This window comes from Alligator mississippiensis, chromosome 10, assembly GCF_030867095.1.
Source record: "Alligator mississippiensis isolate rAllMis1 chromosome 10, rAllMis1, whole genome shotgun sequence".
Lineage (NCBI taxonomy): Eukaryota > Metazoa > Chordata > Crocodylia > Alligatoridae > Alligator > Alligator mississippiensis.
The window spans coordinates 74,497,318-74,522,154 of NC_081833.1; the positions used below are offsets into that span (position 1 = coordinate 74,497,318).

The following is a 24,837-nucleotide window of genomic DNA, read 5'->3' on the forward strand; positions in this document are numbered from 1 at the left end:
ATTGACTGGAAAGGAAATTAATTTTTGTACACACTTTGTCTCATCAAGTAAGATTATTCACCATTAGAGGTTTTAGTCCTTAGTTCATTACGGTCTTTTGATGCTCCTCCATATTCATAACTGTTCCCCCTTGGATTCCAGGACCATTTTCTCAGTTTGGAAAGAGATTTTCCTTGGGATCTTGGAAGACAAGGGATGCAGTATATCTCTGTGATTAATCATTTTGAGGGGCTTATATCTAAAGTGCTACTGGGAAGACGAGCAGTTTTTTAAATGTTGTTTTCTAAACTACAGATCAGTGAGTTTTATGTTTCTAATAGCTCCTGTTATGAATAAGTGATCATTATTCCAAGAGGTCTTGCTATTTTTTGAGATGTTTTGTTACTGTAGAGAAGCAAATGTGTTTTGAATACTTCTTGTTTGTTTGAAGCAGATCTGTTACTACTCTTTCACAGCCTCTGTTCCCCTTCATCCTTTTTTAATTTTTATTTTTTTGTACGTTCGACAAAGATGGGTGCAAAATCCTGGAGAAAATCAGATTTGATCAGCATAGGTCTTCGCATCTGGAAAATATCAGTCATCTGTCAATATTTAAAAGCTGACTGTAGTGGAGGAATTTTGAAGTGTAGTGGGGAGCTAAGTGGAGGAAACAGGCTATGAATGATAGAAGCAAAGACAATGAGGGTTAAAAAAGGGACCTCAGGAAGTCATCTAGTCCAACCCCCTGGTCAAAGCAGGACCCTCCCCAGCTCTATCATCAAAGCAGGACCATTGCATGGGACCACCAGGGATCAAATTTTGTAAAACATGTAAGAGCCGTTAACACAAGTCTAATGGGAGCCCCGTATGAAAGTTGTTGCACTGAAGCACTTCTGAAAATTTGCCCTGCATCTCGGTGCTATGGCAAAACTTTCCATGTTGCATTGTCATGACATCCCAGTCCACCAAAAGAGTAGTGCCTTTGGGAACCATGTATGTATTTGGCTCATGCTAGAGGGCTGCCCAGATCCTCACTCTCCCAGCTGTAGTACAAGCCGGTGTGCAGGCCTGGGTTACCAGGCCACCTGCTTGTTTTTCATAAACCACCGTGATTTTCCAAAGCATCGCGTGTTGTCTCCTGCACATCTGTATCCTCTTACTCTCTGCTGCCAAGTCTGTCACCTTGATTCACCCAGTCTATGTGCAGAGTGGAGCTCAGGATGAAAAAAATAAAAAGTCTGAAAATAGATAGCTCGATAGATCTGAGCAGCCAAAAGCGATCATCAGATCATCTAACCTAACCTCAACCTTCTGTCTGGTAATCTTTGTGTAAATTAATCCTCACATGGAGAAAAAGCTTCAGTTCCTGTTTTTACATGTTTCATTGTTAACGTTTTTGAAAAACGGCCTCTCACTCGGGTATCGGCAGAGGGGATGTATACGTGGCTTGGAATTTTTAGGGGGTGCTTGGGAAAACAGCACCATTTTTGAAAAAAGTATCTTGTTTTAAAATGCTTCCTTTGGAAAACCTGGTAAATACTAAAACAATTATTAAGAAAATTCTGCTCTTCACTGAAGAGCAGTTGTGGCAAACTTGTAGATCAGTGCTGTCCAACTGGCTGCATGCCGTCTGCAAGGAATTACGTTTTTGCCCCTGGGATCTTGCCCAGCTGCAGCTCCCCCCATGGGCATGGGTACATCAGTGTTGGGGAGGGGGGCATCTATGACACACGTGGCCAGGGGGCCTGTGCCCTTCCCTGGTGTGGCACATTGGGGTGCAGTGCCCACTTGTGTAGCCCACAGGGCGTTTGGCCTCCAGCTGCTTAGATGTTGGACAACTCTATTTTAGACCCAAGATCTGATTTCCAAAAGCTCTTGAGCATTGGCCTAAGGCACTTCCTGTCAAAGTTGAATGAGGTTTTACCTTGAGCTTCATTTTGAACAAGCTGGACCCAAGCTAAACTATTCCAGCCTACACTGAAAAGTTAAATGGAAAAGAAAGGGATTTTATTCCCATTTAATCTCAAGTCAGTTTTAAGCAGTTGCTACAATACCTCTATAATCCATGTATCTAGCATGTACAAATATATTAATTTTCCTTTTTGCTTGATAGATGTTCTTCCTGAGCCTGGTAGCAACTGAAGTGTATTTGGCTATGCCTCTTGGCAACATAAAAATATGTCTGGTCCTGATTTTGACCATTCCATAAATGAGATTTTTATAGAAATTATAGTACAATATGTTTAAAAAGTGAAAACTGCTGATCATGTTATGAAGAAGCATTACTGTGTATGCATGATAACCATCAGTTTCCGTGTTGTAGCTATTTCCTACTTTATTAATTTATTGTTAAAAGCCTTGTGGCCTGGCTAGCAAAAAGTGGGATCTTTGTGAATCCCTTTTTAAAGGTAGGACATTACTTACCTGGCACGTTACACAAGAAGTTGGAGGTGGAGAAAAGAGGTCATAAAGGGGAATTTTTTTTTTTTTTATTTGTGCTAAGCAAGGGCTTAACCAATTAAAATAATTTTGTTATAACAAATGGATTTTGGAAGAGAAACTATGTGCATCATAGCAGCTAACAGTGAATCTAAACAAATGTGTGTTTGACTGGTCTCTCGAAAATTATTTACAATATGCCGATGTCCAGCAGCAGCGTTCTAGTTGTGAATACAAGGCTAAAATGAACCATATGAAGTCTAGCACTGTAAATAGATTAGACTTCTTAGGTTACAGTTTCACGTAGCTTGTCCCTTTTTCTAAAGCGTGCATTGGAAGAGACCTCACTTCAAGTTTAGGGCAGGGTTTAATAGTACTTGCAGTTGGTGACATTATGAAACAGTAATTCTAGCACAGCTGTTTTATTATGTTAAGACTGGCTAGTTCCCAAGACTTCTGAGAAATGGCAAATCTAATTTGCCAAAATGGCAACCACATGCGCTAATCTAGCGGAGTTTTCTTGGGCACCTTGCCACGGGCTGTGCAGTCCCAACAGTTTTCACCATGATCAGAATTTCAAGTGACTCAATACTGGCAGCAACATCCTTCTGAATAAACATCTCTGACATTGTGCGGTGTCCTCATTCGGAAGGCATTATGATAGGGCTTTCACAATGAGCAGCTGTTGCTGAGAAGTCTTCGGTACCGCTGCATCAGACTTTTTAAAGTTGCGCTCCACCTGCCTGATTTAGCTGCTGTCCCGCATTCAAGTGGAAGAAAGAGGAAAATATTTATACATATTTCTAGCTGATTTGGTGCCAATGTGACAGGATAACTTACCGCTTCCATTGGTAAACCTCAAATTATCCCATTAGTATCCTTTGCTTCAGGTATTAAAAAAAAAAAATTAAAAAAGACTGGTCACCTGGCATGCATTGTCCATCCTTCTCGAAGTGTGGGAAAACACAAATATGGATGGCTGCCATGATTTAAATTCAACTTAGTGGCTGGTGGTTTCTTTTAATGCAGTTGCTAAATGCCCCTGACAGCGAATTCCATAGGAGCAGGAGTGAGAGAGGTTTGGCTCTGGAAGAAGCACGGCGTGCTGGAAATAGAATTAAGCTTCAGCGAGCTTAGCTATGGAAACACCAGGCAGGCGTTGGAGCCAAGAAAGCTCCAAAAAATTGAATTTGGTTCAAATCTAGCCGTAATTAGCAGCAAAGCAGCTCCCTAATCTCACTGAGTGTTTACTAAGATGTTTAGGGATCACATTTGCTGGCACATTATTTTTATATACATGTGTACGGTGCATAACCAAATGAGGCCCCAATTTGGGTTGGTGTTTTTGTGCGCTAATAACAATGGTAATTTACTTTTTTAAAAGATGCTTTGCAAGCTGTTCAAATAAGCTTGCAGTTTAGAAGACTTTGCTCAGGCTAAAAGACATTATGCTTCATTTTTTGCTTATTAATGTGTGTGCTTTTTTCCACTTAAAAATAAAACTTTTAATTAAAATGAAATGAAGCTTTTTGATGTGTTTAGCCTTAAATCGGGGAAGTCAGGGACTCTCTTTACCTGCTGCTGCAGTCTGGTACATACAGAGGTGGTACAATCCTTACTGCTTTATCTGAGGCCATACAATGAGACCGCTTGAAGGAGTCATAGGGAGAGTTCAATCCTTATCTTCAAAAAGTAGTAATTAATGCCAGTTGGGAAGGTTATTTCTGTGATGTGGACACTTCTCAAGTGGAAACTGGGCCAAGATTTATCCTGCCTATCTCCCGTATGTCAATGAGCATTTATTAGGTGACCACAACTTCTTGGTCATTACTAGAGAAACTGGATTTGAACCAACGTCTTAAATATGTAATCTTTTACTATTAATCCCTTACATCCCATTTCCTTTTTTAAAACCATGAATACAGCAATAAATAAATACTGGCTTAAAGTGTTTAGGTGTGTGTTTAACATCCTCCTTGCTTCTGTTCTCCAGGGTTGTATGATTTCACAGATCACTTGGTTTGGGGTCTTCAGTGGCATTGGATTGGACACTGTTGCCTGATTCTGAATGATGACAGAACAGGATTTGGCAGATGTGGTTCAGATTGCAGTCGAAGACTTGAACCCAGATCATCCAGGTACAGTAAAGCAGGCAGCACCAATACTAGAAAGAGAGATGAAACATGCCTTCCCAGAAGTGGAAAACAAAATCACTTGTACTGGAGCAGAAGTTTCTTACTTATTTTAAGCTTACTCTGCCAGTAGGACTTGAATACTTCAGTGGACCAGTGTTTCTTCTAATGTTTTATACTTAACCTCTTTAAGTCTATAAAGCTATATGCTATTCTTGTTTTTATGCCAAAATCTAGAGTTAAGCATGACTATAATAAGTGTGTTTTACTCTTCACTGTGCAGATACCTCATACCCAGCTGTGACCCAACCACTATGAACCAAAGTTTTGTTCAATAGCTCATTTTTACACGATTTAAGTCCGGTGTTCTTACTGTATTGAAGTAGGATTGGAAATTACCCTCAAAAGCATATACCATACCCTGTAGGAGTTGGTTAAAAAGAAAAAATAAATACATGTATTGAGATTTCTCTTTCTGGGACTGAGGGCATCAGTCCATCTAGTTAGAGAAGGTGTCCTGATGAAATTAGTTTACAAGTGATACCTTTCACAAAGCATTCTGCTCTGATGACGTGGAGTTATACCTGTGCCACGCTGTGTTATAGATAGTAGGTCTGCAGCACTGATTCTCAACCAGGGTACCATGGCCCCTGCAAGAGGCCGTAAGCACTGGCTTCTTCCAACATCAGGTGCCCTGTGTCTGCCCCAGTGTCTCAGCAGCACCCCCCACCAGCCCTGGGAGCATGAGAAGCGCAGGGGAAGGAGCTGTGCTGAAAAGCTCAGTCCCCAACACTTCTCATGCACCCTGAGCAGTGCTCTCTGCCATTGGTGTGTGGGCAGATGTGGGGCTGAATTTTTTCAGCCTGGTTCCTTTCCCTGCTCTTCCCACTAGCTCTAGGAGCATGGGAAGGGCCGTGGGGAATGGCCCAGCATTTGAGCCTCCAGAGGAGCAGCCACAGTGGCAGGGGCTGTACTCACTCCCTCGGGCACAGACAGGGGCAGACAGAGCAGGGCGCAGAAGAGTCCTGCCCCTTGCCACCCTCATCTGGCACCAGCCTCTGTACCATTGTCACCTCCTGCAGGGACAGCTGTTTTTTCAGGGGGTGTAGTGGCCCTCTCCCAAGTTTCCCAATCTGCCCCACTGAGCAGCTCTGAGCCAGCACTGAGAACTGTGTACCACCCCTATAATACTCTCAGAGGTGCCCTGCCCTGTTGCCCCGTCAGATCCCTTTAAGGGTGCTGCAGGGTGCAAGGAGGTAAGCATTGTAAGAAATAAATTAGTCGTTAGATGGGGTGTCTCTAAATGGCAACAAAGTTATCAAGGGGTGCCTTCAGTCTAAAAAGGTTGGGAACCAGTCGTCTGCAGGTATAAGCATGTGTGCATGTTTGCAGCATTATTGCACGTGTATTTTGGGAAGAACTGATAAATGGTAAAACCTGTTCACGTACTCAGAACTCCCTGGGTGAAACCCTCGCCCTGTGCAACTCCAGGGAAACTGTTGTGGTTCTGCATATGTGCAGGGGCCCACCGCTGGGTTTTGTAGCCATTTTAGGGCTACCTTTTTTTTTTAGAAGGGGGCATTAGTGATTATGAATAAGCAATGGAACACCTCAGATTTTGTAAGCTATTATTATATAGGTTCCCCCCTTTTTGCCTAATATAAATTAAGGCAAGTTTCTCTTTGTAAGAAGCCATGCAGAAGGCTTACTGCAACCATTATTATTTAGTAAACATTAATAAATAATTATTTATTAAATACTAAATGCATCATGATTAATGTATCACAATAATGCTACTGCCCAGCTGCCTGTATGTTGTGATGGAAACTTTTTTTGGGGAAAAAAGCAAACATAAATAAAAATGAAAATAAGAAAATTAATGATTGTGTTATGCTAGTGCATCCCTATTATTTTGATGAAGACTTTTTTTAAAGCCTTATAATAAGTGTGTAGTAAAAAATACCACTTTTGCTTTCTGCTGGCTAGTTTACTTTGTTGTAAAAGCTTATTTAGTGTAAAATGCTATTTCCATGAAAAGCTACTTGAACAAACTGGTATTTTGATTTTTTTTGAGCAAAGATGGCATTACATCATAAACATAAGGAAACTCACAGCTTAGTGTTAGTCTAGAGAGAGCTGAATATTCAAACTATATTTCTCAAAAAAAGAAAAAAAAGAGTACAGTTCTCATGCCACACTGTTGCCAATATTTCAGCATCGCTTTTTATGACGATCTGTTAGAATCAGTTCATAATTTCTTGTCTTACTGAGATGGTTTTTCTGATTTAAAAGCAAGTCTGTTCCCAGTATACCATTAATCTCTTCCGTATGTTTTCAGACAAATCTGCACGAGACGCTTAAGCTGTGCATCCCTACTCATCTGTATGTTTTTAATTAATTAGTCAAATAAATGTTTATGTATAAATACAAGTTTCAGACTAGAGCCTTTTTCTCAGTGCTCCTGGATTTTTTCTTGTTTTGTTTTTCTCTTTAATGCCTTTATAACATGTAATGCGTTTTGCCCCTAATATTGTAGACTGACAGCACTTCCTTTTTCTTGCAGTTGTGTTGGAGAATCATGAAGTGACAGATGAAGATGTAGAACCTGCTCTGAAACGCCAGCGGATAGAAATTAACTGCCAAGATCCCTCTATTAAGGTGGTGATAGTGCACCTTTTTATTGGTCATAAAGTCAGATATGTTCTTTACATTGGGGAAAATGCATTAAAATAGGGAAGCAAAATGAAATGAAATTAGTATATTTATATTCAATCCTGACAGTATTCTTGCCCTTCCTGCAAATGTTATAGCATGTTTCTTTATTGGTAGTCAGCACAAACATACATCTTTAGATTTATACCTAATTTTCCAAAGCCAAATCTATTGGATTACCTTTATACCTATTTTTAATGAGTCATTCCATTGAATCAAATCTTACTCCTCTTTTGTTTTGAAGGGTTTGGATAAATTGTATCAAAATGGTGGATGTGACCATAGGTTAATTCTTTCAGTATTCTTTTCGCTATTTTTTAACAGTTATTTTAAAATAATATTATTCTTTTGAATATTCCAGCCAAATTTTTTTTAGGTTTTCCTGTGCTGAAAGAATGCTCCCTTTCTTCACTCCCCTTCAGACCTTATTAAGAGTATGTTTTCATAGTAGTTCAGTCTTGGGCATAGGCATAAACATGAATATGTGGGTAATGTGTTACTACCACACACCTTGAGATATGCAATTCTACATTCTTAAGATTGTGTTAGAAACCACAAAAATCAAATAAGAGTGTAGACTGGCAGCTGCTTGTCTAACAATGCTATTCTGTTAATTTTGCCTGAGATTTTATTCAGATTTTACCTAGATACGTAACTTTTAATTTTTAGGTGGCCACAAGGTGGCATGCTTGCTGCTTCTACAAGAGTTCAAGTGTATCTAGTAGAGTATTAGTATTTAGTTCCATAATTTCCCCCTGAAAAATCATGCAGTGTTTACCTTTTAAAATAAATGGATAGATTTGTAAAAGGGAATGAATCTTATTATTTTATTTGCATATTTCCAAGTTAGGTGTTTGCTACAGAATGAAGGGGAGTTGTGCTTGTTGCCTCTGAGGGTAGTTGAATAGATATGATCATTGATACATTTACAAGCAACTACATTTCTTTTTGGGGGCAGGAAGCAATCTTATTTATCTTCATCCATGAACATGTTGAAGCATGTTTATAGTTGTCTTGTTTTTATGCATAAGGGAGTGAGAGGCTTGTCATCTTAAGCTATAGAGTAACAGGAAAATTGGAATCAAAGGGTAATTTGATACAAAATTATTTGTCTTGGATGTTGGGTTAGAAATGAAGAATTTGAGCACTGGACTGATGTTGAAGGATTTCACTGATTTTATTGATGGTCAGATTTTGTGACTAAATTGGTTGGAGGCCCTTGAATTGTTTGCCACTCAATTTATCTGGACATTGGTGTAGGCATGTTCCTGAAAATAAGTTTCTAAAAACAGCTTCTGTTCTCCTTCTCAGTCATTCCTGTATTCCATAAACCAGACAATATGCCTACGGTTGGATAGCATTGAGGCAAAGCTGCTGGCATTAGAAGCTACCTGTAAATCATTGGAAGAAAAATTGGACCTCGTCATGAACAAACAGCATAGCCCTATCCAAGTCCCCATGGTGGCAGGTTCTCCTCTTGGCGCTACACAGACATGCAATAAAGTGCGATGGTAAGAAAAGAACAGACCAGTCATCACTGTAGCAATGTACTTTTTGAACACTATCCCAAATCCATCTCCCTGGCACCACCAAACTCTGCAGTTTTATGAATAACTGTCAAGAGCTTGGTATGTTGTTTAGAATGTAAAATGAATTCATCTTGAAGGTAATTGCCAGTTTCACGATGTTACTTCTAGTTAGACTGAGACTAAACACATCACATTGGTTCATGGACAGCTTGCAACTATTTCCACATTTCAACTTAAACCAGACTGATTCATCCTTCCTTTGGAAAAGTTGCATCACGTATTAGATGCGTCGTGTTTCGTCTTTCTACCTTTTTGCCTTCATTTTCTTTATCATTTCATTGGTGTTTCTGGCTAATGTGCTTACTGATTGCATCACTTCATACCATTCTAATCGTGTTTAACTTTACTCTTATTTACTAGCGGTTCAATGGAGAGGCTCAGTGACATGCGCCTATTCCCTGTAAACTCTCACTAGAATAATATCTAATGTTTATTTCTGGGGTAGAGTCGAAGGGGTTAGAAATGGAAAAGACCTATTAAATCATCTGATCCATTACAATATAAATTCAGACTTGCCCTATAGTACCGTTTACTTCTGCGTAGTTCACCTGTGAATTTAGGTGTCTAAAGCCCTGGTGTGTCCAACACTTCCCCTTGGAGATTATTTCAGTCTAATAGATACATCTGTCAAGGGTTTTTTGTGTGGTAATGAGCATAACCCTCATTCATAGTTTCATTCTGTTTTTCCTAGCTGTGCTTCCCTAAATAATCCCTCTCTGTTCTTGTTTAGATCTGTGTAATATTCTTGGTCTCCTTTCCAATTCCATACACTCTTCAGTTATATATAGCCAAGATATACATACTTAATTATCTCATTATAAAACAATTTCAGTGACAACTGATCCTTGTCATTACTCTTCTCAGGACTCCCTTCATTTTCTAAATATTTTTCTGGTATGTGTTACTCAGAAATAAGCATGATATTGCAGGTGTACCAGAGCCTTAGAGAAAGAAGCTGCTGTTTACTTGCCTCGTGCTGAGGGGCCCATGTCTGTGCAGGTAAAAAAAAACAACAAAAAACCCCCAAAAGTACATTGGCTTGCTTATGCTCCCATGTTGAACTGCAAATTCTTGTCTCATTTTCCTAGCCATTGTCTATTTTCTATTCAGCATTGGATCGTTATAAGAAATGTGTGTTTCAGATTATAGTTTCTCTTATATGTTTGCATTTTTTTAAATTTTTGTCCTGGCTGGTGTTTGCAGCTAGTCTCAGATTAGTATTTCCGTTTCACTGAGGAACTCTTTACCCCTTCTTTCCCTTCATGAGTTAAATTGTTAAACAAAACTAAACCTAACACTCATACCTTTAAAAACTCTAGCTCTATGAATTTGTAGTCAGAAGGACTATTATGGTAATGTACTCTTACCTATTGTAGTAACAAACTAGGGTTTGACTCAGTAATTACTGTATTGTGCTCAATAATGTGTAGTGGAAGTAAAGTAACTTTTAGAAGAACATCCAGTCTTATATTTAAAGACTTGAAACAAGGAAGAATCCATCATAACTCTTGACTGAAATGCACCTTTATTTCTAATTTGAATTTGCTTGGCTTCAACTTAAATGTTCGTCTTGCTGTGCTAGGCAGCTAGAGCTGTGGCTATTTTAGCAACAATTGAATATCCAGTACTTTTCAAAGCAGGCCACTCATTTTTTAGGGCCTAAATATTGCATTTGGACTTTACCTCTAGCCATTTTTTTTTTTTTTTTTACCATTAACCTGTTATGTTACTGGGGATGGAAGTTAGTCATGGGAATAGGTAATTTTCAGGATTGTCCTTCCTTTGAAATATGTACTGCATCTATATTTTTTCAGGCTCTTGGTACCTTCTTAATTGTCCTTGATGTTGTGAAGTAATTGCCAGTGATAACTAATTCCCTTAATAACACATGTTGCATATAATTTAACTGTCTGAGTAAAGTAAAAGATAGAATGTTGTATTATTAAAACATTACAAGTACCTTTATATTTGGTTTTTATTACTTAGCTATTTCGAAAGAGACTTCCTTTGTTACTAATAACTTAAGCTGTTATTTTTTTTTAATATATGTTTGCTGAGGGCATGAGAGGCAAGAGTTTTTATTGGGCTAACTACATGGTTAGGATAGATGTAGACAAACTTTTGGGTATCATCAAACCCTTTCTTGGGTCTCTGGGAGAGAAGCAGGCAGAACTAAACAGCAGATAGAACAAAGATACAGATTTTTAGAAAGGGATTCAGAGCTTTATATGTAATATAAATTCTTCCCCTTATACTGTGATTTATGCACAAAATATATGTTTCAGGTTTTTTAGAAAGTATATGACGTCATTGGGATCCAAGTAATGCGAGTCCAGTGAGTGTTCTCTTTCATCACTGCCTTTTACTAATTATACTGCTTTCATCCTCTGAGACTTGCAGAACTGAGATTGCCTTTTCTCTGTAAGGCCATGGCAGTTCTGCTGTAGGCATTACTAGAGAGCTTGGCACTTAATCTCTTTGGAGTGCAGATTTATGGTAGCTGTTTTTCAGATAGTCTGAACTTATTTTTGATGGAATACTGTAGGTGATATAAAACCCTTTGTCGCCATATATTTTTCCAGTGTTATAACTGTGGATTAAATGATATTCAATAATCTGTGCATTTATTCTTATGTATGAAATAGATTCCCCACTTAATTTTAACTGATTTGTTGCCAACTAAAAACTAATAGCTTCTTTCTCATTTTGACAGGCTGTTAGGGGAAAAGAGACCTGTGCTTTAACTGTGTGTGTGTGTTGTTATTCAGGCAGTTAGATTTTTTTTTCTATTTTACTTTTTGTCCTTTGGTTTTTAATTAGAACAGTTTGCATATTTTGCATCTAAAAATATTTAACTGGATTTCTGACAAACAGATTTCCTTTCATTCATTCTTTTAATGAAATGTGCATGAAAAGTACAGAGCATCAACTTAAAAGATTACTGCTTTTAACAGGAAGTAGGAAATTGTTAGAAATATCTTCAGCTTTGTCAAGGAAACATAGGTTTTCCCTGAAGTTCAATTTATTTTATGGCCCATATGACCCCAAAGAAAATGAGTGCACTCTCAAAGGAAACATGTATTTAACTTAAGGATCCTATTTGCCTTAATAAAACTCCTTGAGAACAGGTGAAAAGTTGTCAGCTAAATACCAAGGACTCTCTCATTTGGAAAGGATTCGCATATGTTGCGGAGCCAGCATGATTTCGTAAGTGGCTGGCTTGGTTTTTCAGCGATAGGATGTATCACAAAATTCCTTATCTCTCAGCTCATAGAAGCTCGTTCCACTTGTTGATTATTTCTAATTAAAAACCTGCATTGACTATTCTGTTGTATCAACTCTTTCTTTGTGTTCTCCCCTCCCCCCCCTTAAAACAGATGGCAGTGGAGAACTGCCAACTCCACTTGGTATTTCGGACCCAGATTTTCAGATTCTGCACCTGAATGAGATTCTGCAACCCTCTTCTCGTCGTTCTCCTGCCACTACATTAATACCAGTTTTACCACTTTAACAAAAACATTGTGCGCAGTTAGCAAAGGCATGTCAACCAGATGGTGTTACACTCAACAACAGTATCTTGTTTGCCAGCAAAGCAGACTCTTATTCTTTTTTTCAGAAAATTCTCTAAGGTTGTGTTATTTCCACTCCATACGGCTGTGAATTTTATTTACATATTTTATTTTGTGATTAGCTGCTTGTATTAATGTGATGTAGATTTGTCATAATCAAGACTTATTTGTTACACTATTGTATATAGTAGAGCATATGAACTAAACATTATAAATTTAACCCAAATAAGTTTCATTGCTCCTGCAGTATTTGTGCCTTTTTTCTTTAAACACTTGTTATATATACATTCCCTGAAGCATTTCAGTTTCCAGTGTCTGTAGGCCATCATGTGATAAGAAGAAGGGAGACTTAGACTAGTGATCTTTTTTTTTTTTTTTAATCATCTTCTGGAAGAGTCGGACAAGTACAGAGAAGTAGCAAAGTTCATAGCTAAGTATTTAAGTCCTCCTAGTATATATATAATGGGGAATGAATGTCATATTATCTTATTCTGCTGCAGAGGCCAGAACAATATTGCACATGGCTTTATTATAAAATAGAATGATGTAGTATAATCTATCCATGTAACTGATGTTTTAATGGAGCCAGTGTCTCACTTTTATAAAAATTGGCAGCTTGAAGCTCAACTTAATATTGTTTTCTCTAGTAAACTTGGTGTTGATTTATTAGGATAACTCATTCTTTTTTTTGTTGCCAACCTGAAGTTTCCAAGTTTTTAAAGTTCTCATTAGGGAAATGAAGCAGAAGTTTCAAGGAGACTTGGAATAAATCAGGAACCTCCCTGTGCTGTTAGCTCCCACAGCAGAAATTTGGTGCATTTCAGAGTCTTATCTGATTTATCTTTATTACCCACATGTGAATTGATGCGTCAGGGTGGAATTTTTCCAACATCTTTTCTTGTTTGTCATTTTGGGGCTTATTTTTTCCTTGAAGATTTGTTGATATCTTTTGGAAAACTACAGAATAGATAATTGAAAAATGATTATACTTTGTGTGCTTATGATATTTTTACTAAATGAATTGTGTGAAAACTTGAGTCTTATTCTTAGAATTCTCTACTCTTCTTAACTCCCACCTGATGTCATGATACTCTGCGCCACGTCCAGGACTGCAGTGGAGATGAAGTTGATGTTGTACTTGAAGTTAAATCTGATTTTGTTAGAAGGGTAGCAAACAAGCTGCAGGAGCCTATGGAATCTCGAGAAACAAAGATAAGTAGTTTTCAGATCTCCTAATGAGGAGGAGCAGATAAGAAGTCACAGAACATTTGACAAATAGGGGTGAATCCTATCTTAACACAATGCTGTAAAGTTTTCTCGAAGACATTGGAAGGCTTTTAAAAAGGGGCCTTAAGAAGAGAGATAACACAAGAAAGGCTTGTAATCACTATAACTTAAAAAAATGGCTTAGAAACAGTAGTCTTAATACTTAGTGACTGCTACTTAAAATATATAGTTGTAAGTTTTGTCTGCATAGCCAGGACAGGGGTCTATTGTATTAATGTAGATGTTTTATATAAATTTCCCCATCCTCTGAAAATTTATATTTTTCCAGGGACTGGGGCAGAGGGAAAAGGGAGGCAGAGAGGCACATGTTTCAGAATCAGTGTAATGGAAAGAGAAAATGTTCGTACGTTGTACAGAATTGCATTTGCCACTATGGAGCCTTAAAAATAGTCCAGAATAGTAGCACAGTAAAGTAATAAATATCTTATTAGTAAGAAAATGTGTATGTATTGTTTTGGTGTTGAGTCTTGTCTTCTTTGGTTTCACCCAGTTACTGATAATGCAATCCTGCTTGCTCTGGCCAGGATCTGACTTTCTCTGTGCCTCTGCTTTCATCATCTCCTGGCAGTCTGACCACCAGCAGGCTCTAATGCCCTTTTCCCTTTGAGCAATATACTGATAAAAAAATCCAATAGCTACCATAATTTCTTGGAGAATGTAGAGTCGTTTTTTCTTTTGACTGTAGCGCAGCATTTGATGATGCTTAATTGCAGCAGTCTCAAACCAGGAAGTTGGACATTTGGAACATGCCTAGGCAGGAGAAGAGGATTATGTATTTACAGACAAATTATATGGCCTGACAGTGCAACTTATTATCATGCTTATATATCTTTAAAAATATTTCTGGAAAAGCTCAACCCAGGCACAGTGTTTGTTTTTTGCCAGTATCTCTTTGTTCCCGAGTTTTGTAGCTGGGTTACCCTAGGTATAAGCTGTTCAAGGGAACTGATTCCAGTCATGTACCGATTCAGCTAGATTTAAGCCTAACATACACACGGTCCTTTGCTGTAACCATGGGATCACAAGGCATCCTTTAAAATACTTAGTTTTCCTGTTTGAAAACAGTTTTGTTTTTATTTTCTGGGAAATAGTTCTTTATATCATAACTTATTTTATTTTTACTATATAAAAATATTTGTGGGGGGCAGGCTTCAAATGGCGAATTCATTTTTCTTTTCAATCTAGCTTACTGGTTGTCAAAGAACATTTTTTGGGGGGGGTTGATTAAATCTGGAAAATGTATATGAAAATGGACATTTTCTTATTTTGACGGGGCCATTACCCCTCACATTTTTATGAAAAACTTGTAGTCTACCATACAAATACCTGCATCGTTGGTAAGTGCAGTTTACCAAGGCTCTCTTCCTTTTACTTTATTATACAGATGCTGTTCATTCTGTGTTATGTTAGATTAGGGCTGTTTAACTGGTAGCAAGTGGGCTGTGTTCAGCCCATGGGAGGTTAATTTGTAGCTCCCAGGCGCCTGCCCAGCCCAGCCCTTGCTCCCCCCCCCTGCCCCCCAGGTTATTCTGGCTGCAGCTTCCAGTCTCTCCCTCCCTTCTCTGACTGCTACTTCCTGCACTTGGCCCAGGCGGTGAAGCACAGGGCAGGGAGCTAGGGTGAGTCTGGGGTGCACGCAGGGTGGGGGAATGTGGGATTGGAGCCACGTAGTGGGGAAGATCACACCTGCTCAGGGCAGTGGTCCTGAGTGCGGCGCATTGATGCGGCCTGCAGGGCAAATGGCCCCAGGGGTTAGAAGTTGGACAGCCCTGTGCTCGATCATAATTAAATCCATTTTGGGGTTTTTCATTGTTTTTGTTTTACCACTAATTTGCTTACCAACCCTTCTTCTCATCTCCCAGCTGATATGTCAAACATTGGTAAGTTTACCCCAAATGATCAAATCATCTCTATAGCTCTGTGCATGGATGAGAAGTAGAAGTACAATGGGGGGAAGAACTGAGTCACTCTAGGAATTTGACACACAACTTAACTGGATACTGGTGATTCTTTACCATAAAAAATTGACATTATGCTTTCATTGCAGAAAGATCTGGTGTGACATCCATGAATAAGAGATGCACTTGCATATGGAATGGTTCTCCATAGGGTTGTCTGCAGTTTACAGCATAAGTAGTGCCTCTCAATTTACGTCACTTCAAAGCGTGGTGTCCGTTGGTTGTCATGAAAGTCATTACATAGTAAACAGAAGGGGCAGGACACAATTCTGTCCCCCCCCAGTGGGATATGTGGATTTGTTTTTATTTTTAGGGATGTACCTTGGTAATCTGAGGTGGGGCTTGTCCTCCAGTCAAGGTCCATCAGCAGGGTGTGTTAGGTTTTGATTAATAGGTTTTGCTCGTCTCTCCTGTGTGCTAGTTGGAATGCTTTTTGGCTTTAGCTTTTCCCAGTTGCAGGAGTTCAAGAACTGTTTCTTTTTGTTTGCCTGTTATTTTGTATTCAAGCAATATAGAAAAGTAAAAGTTAAAAGAAAGATTACATTAAACGGAGTTGTAAAGCACCGCAGCTTGAAAACAGAATTATAGTACAGTTGTAATTCAGGAAGAAGTGAAAACAGTGCGAGAAACTGCTGCATAGACGTTCCTTAGGAAAAAATAATGTAAATTAGTATACATAAAAATATGACCAAGAACTACCGACTATAAATATAATGAGTTACAACTGGAATTTGCAGAAAAGAGTAATTAAACTATATACATACATTGCTATGAACTATGAGAGTTAGCCATCCTATTTTCCTATTGTCAGGCAGAGAGTAGCTTTTTTATTTTTGTTGCATTTTTATCGTCAAGATATTCACCGATTGTAATAAACAATACTGCAACACTGCATTGGGCTTTTTAAAAAGAAACGTAATTCTTCAGTTCTAATCAAGGACTTGTGATGGCTGAAATGCTACAGTATATAGCTAACCTCTTTTTCTTGCATTTGTTTCAGTAACGTTGTTATTCGTTGGGCAAGCCATGGCACCCTCACAAATTAGTTTACAGCTGACTTTTTTTTAGCTGGTATGTAATAAATTGTAAACCTTTTGGACTATTAGGATCTTAAAGCTGCCATTAATGATTACTGTATTCTATTTGTCAAGGGCCTGCTTCCATTCTCATTGACATTAGCTGCCATATTCGCAATACTGATTTATGTGAAAGCAGTTCAAGCCCCAGGATAGTTCAGCAGACTTCCCCAAAAGATGGAAATACACTGTGGATTATGATTTGGATATACAGTAAATGATTTTGTGTTATAAATGGGATTTAACTTAAAAAAATCCTATTGTTGGGGAAAGTTCTCTAGAATAATAGTTTCTTTTTCTAAATGTTATTGCTGCGTGACTGAGAAACTCAAGCCACTTTTTGCAGTCTCCGTAATTACAAGACACCAAAATCAGCCTGGGTTATGTTGGACCTTCAGTTTGTGACCCCAGTACAGCAAAGCATTTAATCATGTGGAAATAAGCATGGATGTAGCTCATGATATACTTGCACCTACATAGGACATTTGAACTGAGACCTGTAGTGTCACTGGACTATCAAGTGCTCCTTCTGGAGCTTTGAAGTCCTTAGTTTAGAACACTAGTGCGCGCACACACACACACACACACACACACGTATTTAACTTAGTAATTAAAAACCTAAATCTCTAGCCCCAATCTACCCCGACCTCCATTTAATTTTAATGGAATTGTCTTATGACAAGCAGCTCTTCATTTGGGGTTGCTTCAAGTTGCAGCAAGGGAAGTTTGACAGAGAGGTGGTGGACTCTCCATCCTTGGAGGTTTTTAAGACCCAGGTAGACAAAGGCTTGGCTGGGATGATCTAGTTCTGCTGGTCCTGCTTTGAGCAGGGGGTTGGACTGGATGTGACCTCCTGAGGTCCCTTCAACCCCCATTTTCTGTGATTCTATGCAGCTGTCATGGGAATAGCACTTATTTACACAAATCAGCTCACTGGTGTTAATGGCTGAGCAAAGATTATTTCCATGCAGGATTACATAGTTGTCTCTGATTTGTGTTGAGCAAAATCCACACACTCCAACCATTCTCTTCAATAGCTATTAATAGAGCTATCACCCATGAATTTATCCAGTCCCTTTTTGAACCTGGCTGCGTTATCTGCCTTGTTCCTTTTTTACGTAGGGCATCTCTGTGATTCAAGTTACCAGAGGCTCACAGCACTACTGGGATGGCTATAGGAGAATGATGCTAAGGCCACCTTTCTATCCCAGTTGTTCCTTGTGGGAGTTTAGTGTATATGTGGTTCAGGGAATTTTATTTTCCATGCTGCAGTAAATACGTTGATGGAAATCTGAGGAATACCCCCCATTCCCCTACCCACCATGGTAATTCTCATAGTCTAGGGAAGATAACCAGTATATTGGACTGTGCTGGGAGAGCCTTTCTCCGTTTCGTTTCTGAAGCTGTTTAACGAATCAAAGACTAGAGTTCTTACAGAAATCCAGTGCCTATCTTTTCCCACATCCACATCACTCACAGCTGTAGGTTTTAGTTTCTTTTGGATGCAGTCTGAATAAGTTTTTGGCAACTTTTATTTTCTGAACAATAATTAAAGTTCTTCAGAGGCCTCCTAATTTATTACAGGAGTGCTTCAGAGATGCACTTAAGAAGTTTGAAGTTGGTTCTGACCCTTGGCAGGTCACAGAGTTACGAATTTACATCAATCTGCTTTCCCTGCTGCCCAAGGCAGCGTGTGCGTTACACGTGAGTGTTTGTGCTGCGGGTAAAGAGGAGCTGTTCTTAATATTTAGGTCCAGAACAGCTGTGTATTAACAGCATTTCAGAACAATATTCGTGAATGATTGTGGTATTGTATCTTTCACTCTAGTCTAAAGATCTGCAGAAGTCTCCTTCTGAGCTACTACAGTGATTCTGGATGTTAGTGATGTTAGTGTTGGATCCTAGGTACTTCTGAATTTAACTTGACCGTTTCCTTTCTGTTCTTTGCTCTTACTAAACGAGAACTTAACTTTCTACATTATTTACTCTCGAACACATGCTGAAATTCTGTCTTTCAGCTGTTAGCATAGATTGTACTTTTTAGTCCTGGACGCTTCGTTTGGTTAATACTCGTATTGCATTTGGAAGAAATTGCAAATGGAGTTTAGCAGGATTATACAGCAGCCGTCTTGGAATTTTGCAATCCACAGTTGTTGCACTAATATGCTAAGGAACCACGTATTCAGTGATTTGATGTCCAGATATAACTAGTCCAGAGAAAACGTGTAAGTGTTGAGTTTTTCAAGGTCAGTTATAGAATAAGAACAATTGCTTAATACTAAAATGTTGTCTACGTTGAGAGAGGAGTCCAATAATTCCAGCATATATATTGTTGGATTCATCTGTTGAAACCTTTTGAACTGACCAAAATTTGAACTGGGTTGATTCACAGTTCTTAAGCCAATTGCTATTAGGTAAATGATTTCTAATGAAACATTATTTATGGTTGTTGAATGATGCAGGTGGCAGTTATTAATGAGGTTTCAAGTAATCAAAGAGGAAAAAATGCGAACAAATAGAAGTTTACGTTTTTTTTCTTAGAGAGAGAGAGAGAGAGAGAGAGAGATGGCAAAAAGTATATTTGACTCTTTCTTTTAAATCATGACACTAATGCTTGAAAAGAACTATCCTTTCAAAAAAAAGATATGATCTTGAATTCTTTTAAAATATACTATTGATTAAAGAAACATTTCAAAGCATGAACTTTACATATAAGGCCCTACTTAATGATTTCTGAAAGCTTCAGACTTAATGATTTTGCTTTGTTTTTAAGGGCAATTTAAATATAACAAGGAAACAAAGGAATATACAAAAGCACAAAGGTTTGTCTAATGACATAATGCATAAATATCTATACTTTTGAGCTAAGAAATAAAAGACCACTGGGTACAAATGCATTAGAGTTTCATCTCTGCACCTTGACATCTCAGAACTTAACGTATTTTGATTATAAGTGCCTGAAGAGGAAAAAGAAGAACAGATGAAGTCCAGGAAAGCTCTGATTTTCATTATATGTATTTGAACATAGCAACACAGGAGGTAAAAAAGCCTGGAAGGGGCCTGTAATAGCATGATCTGACTCTGCAGAGTGTAGAGACATAAAACCCGGTGGTCTCCCCACACCTGTCCTCCCCCTGAGTCCCAACGCACAGGATGACATTGTATGGCCTGTGTGGAATTTCTAGCCCCTCTGTCGATTCCTTGTTTCTGCAATTATTGCCCGCTAATGAATTCTATACCTGCATTCGCTGAATACAAGCGGGAACTTGCAAGGAGTTTAATTCTAGATGCGATGAATGAGATTCTTCTTCTGCCCAAATAAATAATAGCCAAATGTAATTTGATTCAATTAGTACTTTTCATTTAATCAGTGTAACCTGTTTAGAAGACTGGCTATAATTCTATACATAACAATCCTCAGTAGACGTAGCTTGCTTAAATGTTGTGAATTGGGGCAGAGTGAGTATTAAAGTTAATATTTTAATCCCTTAAAAATATATAGAAAAGAACACAATGGAGTCGCATGAGCATATGTTGCAGACAGTATGTTAGGCTGTAGTAGGCTGCATGTTAGGCCATCATATACTAAATTTATAATAAACAGAAGGGGGCAGAAAAGCCTTATGTTTTAATTTGAATTTCCAGCATTGACAGCTTTAAAATGTTTAGCGATACAGTTTCTGTAAATGCAGAATCAGGTTGAAAATCTAATCTGTAAAGGCAGTCTTCCTTGAAACAGGACCCAGAAGTGAAGGTATTTAACACTAAGGGTTCTTTAAGAAAATGGTGACTAAGAAGAAATCATTTAAACAAACTGTGACTGGAAGGGATTACTTTTCAACTCTCTTCAGAGGCCATTTGGTATATCACATCCTAGCTGCAAATAAATGTACAAATTATCATGAATCGTACCAGATGGATGTGTCTGTAACTTGTCACCTTTTTTTAGAAACATCTGCCAGAAAACTAACGGTCTGATCTTACCATTTAAGAGAAATAATGTGTTTAGATTTAAAAAGAAATGGGAGAAATAGTATGGAAAGCCCTTAATGATGTCTTTGGAGGATTCTGTTGCGTTTTTGTGAACGGAGCAAAAAAGTTTGAAGTGGCTTCAGAACTGTGGATGGATAGGGTGAGACAGCCCGGCTTCCAGCAAGGTCTGAGCAAGAGGTTGGTGGGATGCCAGCCAGCCAGTCTGCCATACGCCTTTGTTGGCAGCTGATGCCATTTTCATGATATATTTCCAAATGGAAAACCCAGATTGTTTGGATTCTGACAGTCCCTTCAAATAGAATTTTTTATTTCTGTAGAACTCTGTTTTCATAGAGATGCAGATATCTTTAGCCCAATCTTTCTTCCACAGCGAAGGGTGGAGTATGAGGCAGAAAACCTGCTTTTAATGTCTTTTAACAATTGTTTGGGTTTTTTTTTTTTTAAAGAGTAGCTGTACTTCTTTAATATGATTGCCCTTCGGGTATAAATATATATCTAGGCTTTAATTAGATATTCAGTAACAGGAATTGGAAAGGCTGCACCCTTATCTTTTGTATAAATAATGATTTTTGTGGTGGCCATTGTGGCTATCTAGTATGTCAAATGTGAAAACAAGGTATGTTTCGACATATATAAACATACAACTGGATGCTAGCCATTGATATTAGGTTTATAAGAAACATATGTGCTTTTGGTATCTTGAAGAATAAAACAAAGATGTTACTTATTTGTTGTTTCATCTTCATTCTCATACTGCTTATCCTTCAGCGAGGCTTCAGTTGCCAAATTTGGTCGGTGCTTTCCCCTGAAGACTATTGAATAACCTTGTTTTGCCTTGTCAGCTGCATGGTGAGCTACACAGCAGTGATTGTAAACCTACCACGTGCACCACTTAATTATGCCAGATGGACATGTGCATTGGTTTAGAAACCTATGATCCAGAAGTAATAATATTCATACAAAATGCTAATGCACACCTTGTTAAAACTACAGTGTTTATACGGCATTCTGTGTATTTCTGGAGTCCAGAGACTAATATTTAAAAATTAAACTGTGGATGCAGTAGCATCACTTTTTAATAATTCCTGGCATTTCTTTTCTTTTTTTTTCCTCTTTTTTTTCCCCTCTATCCCTAGTGCTTTAATACAATGGGTGCTTTTAGGGGGGAGGGGAGCGGGGAAATGAACCTAAATGTTTAAATCAAAACCAAGAAGTGTACTTGTGAAATAGCAGGACTAGAAAGTCTGCTTAATTAAAAACCACATTTAGAGTCCCTGGAAGTCTGTGAGAAATTTGGAAAAATAAAGTGAGGTGTTACTCAAATCCATGGTAGGGAGTACAGCCAGGATGAGTTGGACTTTTATTGGGTTCTCCATATTTTAGATCACAAAGTCTGCATAACCCCACTGTATTTTTTGCCCAGAATTTTAGGTAGTTCAAGGCTCTGACTAACAATATAACCTGTGGCTTCAACTGCTCTGAGAACTGGTGCAGGAATTTTTCCATTTTCAGTCTTAGACCCCATTTGATTGATGGTAACTCGTGCATGCTATGATCTATCTGGAGTTTAATTCCTTGTCACCTTACCTGAATAATTTTCCTCTCCATCTCTGAGTTTAGTTGCATCTCACAGGCATTGCAGATACTTTTTGCAGTGCAACTTGTCTCTCCATTTTCTGCCTTATGTAAACTGTGTCTATCTATGTTGGTGTTATGGCTGAGAGTTATCATAGACCTGTGACATGCTCATTTGATTCATTCCAGTTCTTGCTTATTTCCTGAACTCCTTGCATATGAATGTCTTGGGATGCAAACTGCCCTTTTGTTGAATATTTGGATTGAGCTGAGCACTTGGAGACTCATGCCCTTGACTGTGACTACAATAACATGATAACGTTTTGCTGAAGAGGAAAGCAGCTAATCTGAACAAGTCTCCTTTCTTCAAACATAGTCCAGTGCTCGATGAATCCCGCACCTTCCTTTCTAAATTATTGATGCATCGTTTGGGTGATTTATCTTGCCAGTCCTTCTTCCCTTTCATTAAGTGTGAAAGGTTATTAAAGACATTTCATCTTCATAGACCTCATTTTACTGAACTTTTCAAATTCCTGAAGGCATGCTTGATCTTCGGCCACATTTGCAAAAACATTTATCTATTTGTAGATCCGGGTAGACACCTCATGGTTTTTACAAAACTGTCTAACCTGCTAAAACACTTGTTATATCCCACTGAGTGCCTACCTATATTTTTAAATGACTAAAAACCTTCATATATCTGGCTTGTTAATCCCATATTCCTTTTCTTAAATTTTCTGTTTCTATAATTTTGGGGCCTCTACCTTAATTCCAAATACTATCTTTTCCCCTTCTTATCATATCTTCTAGCACCACGCTGCTTATTATAGCAGGGTTGCAGATCATCCTAGCCAGCCTCCTTGCTATGGAGAATTACTAGCTGCCACGTCAGAGAAAGCATGATGAGGATGAGATCTATTTTTCAGACTGCATGTTTCATGCACTCTGGAATAGACTGCCCTGCTTATATATGGCTCAATGATATGGTAGCAACATTTTATAATATACGTTTTTGGACCAAAGATTTAGATATGTTTACAATTTTCATTTTGTATGAATAAACAGGGTTTTTTCCCCCACTTAAATTAGCAGTTTAACAGCATACAAGGAGTGTTCTGTTTTTGTAACCTTTTCCTGTCTGTGATTAACAGTAGCAATTTAGTAGTTAGAGTTAATACTACTGCTGTTGTTTTTAAATAACCCTGTTTTCTGAAATCCTGGCTCTGTCAATTGTAACACTGTCCAGACCTACTGGTTTTTTCTACTTCTGTATATCTCCAGTCAAGAGCTGAGGCCAAAGGGTTCTTTGGAGACCATGTATTGCTGTAAATTTAATTTTCAAAGTGTTTCCGCTGTGTTAAAAATAACAACAGTAATAAAGAAAGTGTGCAAGAAGGTTATTTTTATGGATGTCTAGGTACTGTAAAACCCCTTGCGTAACAAGCTTTTCTTTTTCAGTAGTAGGATCCTTGGGTCAGTTGTCGCGTTACCTGACTACTGCTCAGTAGGTGAAACTTTGAAACTGCTGTTGTCATTTATGAATGGTTACAGTGGGTCATGCCAGTCTGTTTAAATGGCTTCCCCCAGAGTGGAATAAACTACAACAGACTTTGTTTTAATAGCTTTTCTTATTGGCCAGTGAAGTTTTCCTTGAAACGAGTAAATTATCTTTGTGTGCTTGTCAGCCAGCTCAAAAGCGTTCTGTGTGCTGCTGAGGCTGACAGTACCACTGTGCATAAACTCGGTCTGAATGTCTTTTGTAAGTTGGAAAATCTCTGTTTCTTTCTTGCATATTTGAGTTGAGGCTTTCAGTATGTTCAAATGTTAGCCTTATGTCTTGACTGCAGCTTTTTGCTTTCCCTTTACCTCCGGTAAATCACCCACAAATTTATAAATCTTTCAAGTACGTGAGTAACTCTGTGATGGTGGCCAGCATATTTTGGCATCTCACTGTAAAGAAGCTAGTCATAAATGGTTTCTCTACAATATCTGGCCTTCTGTGGTTCCCCCCAGGTCTTGGAACCCAAAGATTGTTTTCAAAGAATTGAACCCTTGTTAAGTTTGGCTAAAACTGTTCATGTATATGGCGGTTAGCTGTGGCCATAAGGGTGGGTGCTGCAGATGACAAGTACGTTTCAAGAATCAGCTCCTGAATAAATGTTCATATGGCTCTTTGTTGTTTAGACATCATCCTGTTGTTCTCCCTGGTGAATCACGTTTTTGTCCTCAAGATTTTCTTTGGGTTAGGGACCTGCTTTTGGTTGCCTTTTTTAAAGAAATTGCATTGGACGCTGCAAATTTGCTTTTTTTCATACATGAAATAATTCCAATTCATGAATCGGGGATTTTTCCCAACTTACGTGTAACCAGGGAACATAAAAAACATAGGGTACTGTGGAAGGCTCCCTGTCAATGAAAACAATGTTGACCAAGGTGAAGGGACCCCCCTATATTCTTCTGTTCGAACGAGGTGATGAAAAGAATTTATATTCTTGTTAAAGGTGAATTTTGGCATCAGTGAAAGAAAG

General features: G+C 38.4%; 1 protein-coding gene across 4 annotated transcripts in view; it reads left to right on the top strand.

Annotated features, from left to right (window-relative positions):
• BANP (BTG3 associated nuclear protein) overlaps nucleotides 1-24,837 on the top strand; it is a 215,539-nt gene that overhangs the window by 17,816 nt on the left and 172,886 nt on the right. For all 4 annotated transcript variants that reach the window (XM_059713929.1, XM_059713930.1, XM_014607885.3 and 1 more), the window contains exons 2-4: nucleotides 4,412-4,556; nucleotides 7,114-7,208; nucleotides 8,574-8,773. In XM_059713929.1, coding sequence (XP_059569912.1) covers nucleotides 4,487-4,556; nucleotides 7,114-7,208; nucleotides 8,574-8,773 — 365 coding nt within the window. In that variant the 5' untranslated portion in view covers nucleotides 4,412-4,486. The remainder of the gene's footprint in view (nucleotides 1-4,411; nucleotides 4,557-7,113; nucleotides 7,209-8,573; nucleotides 8,774-24,837) is intronic.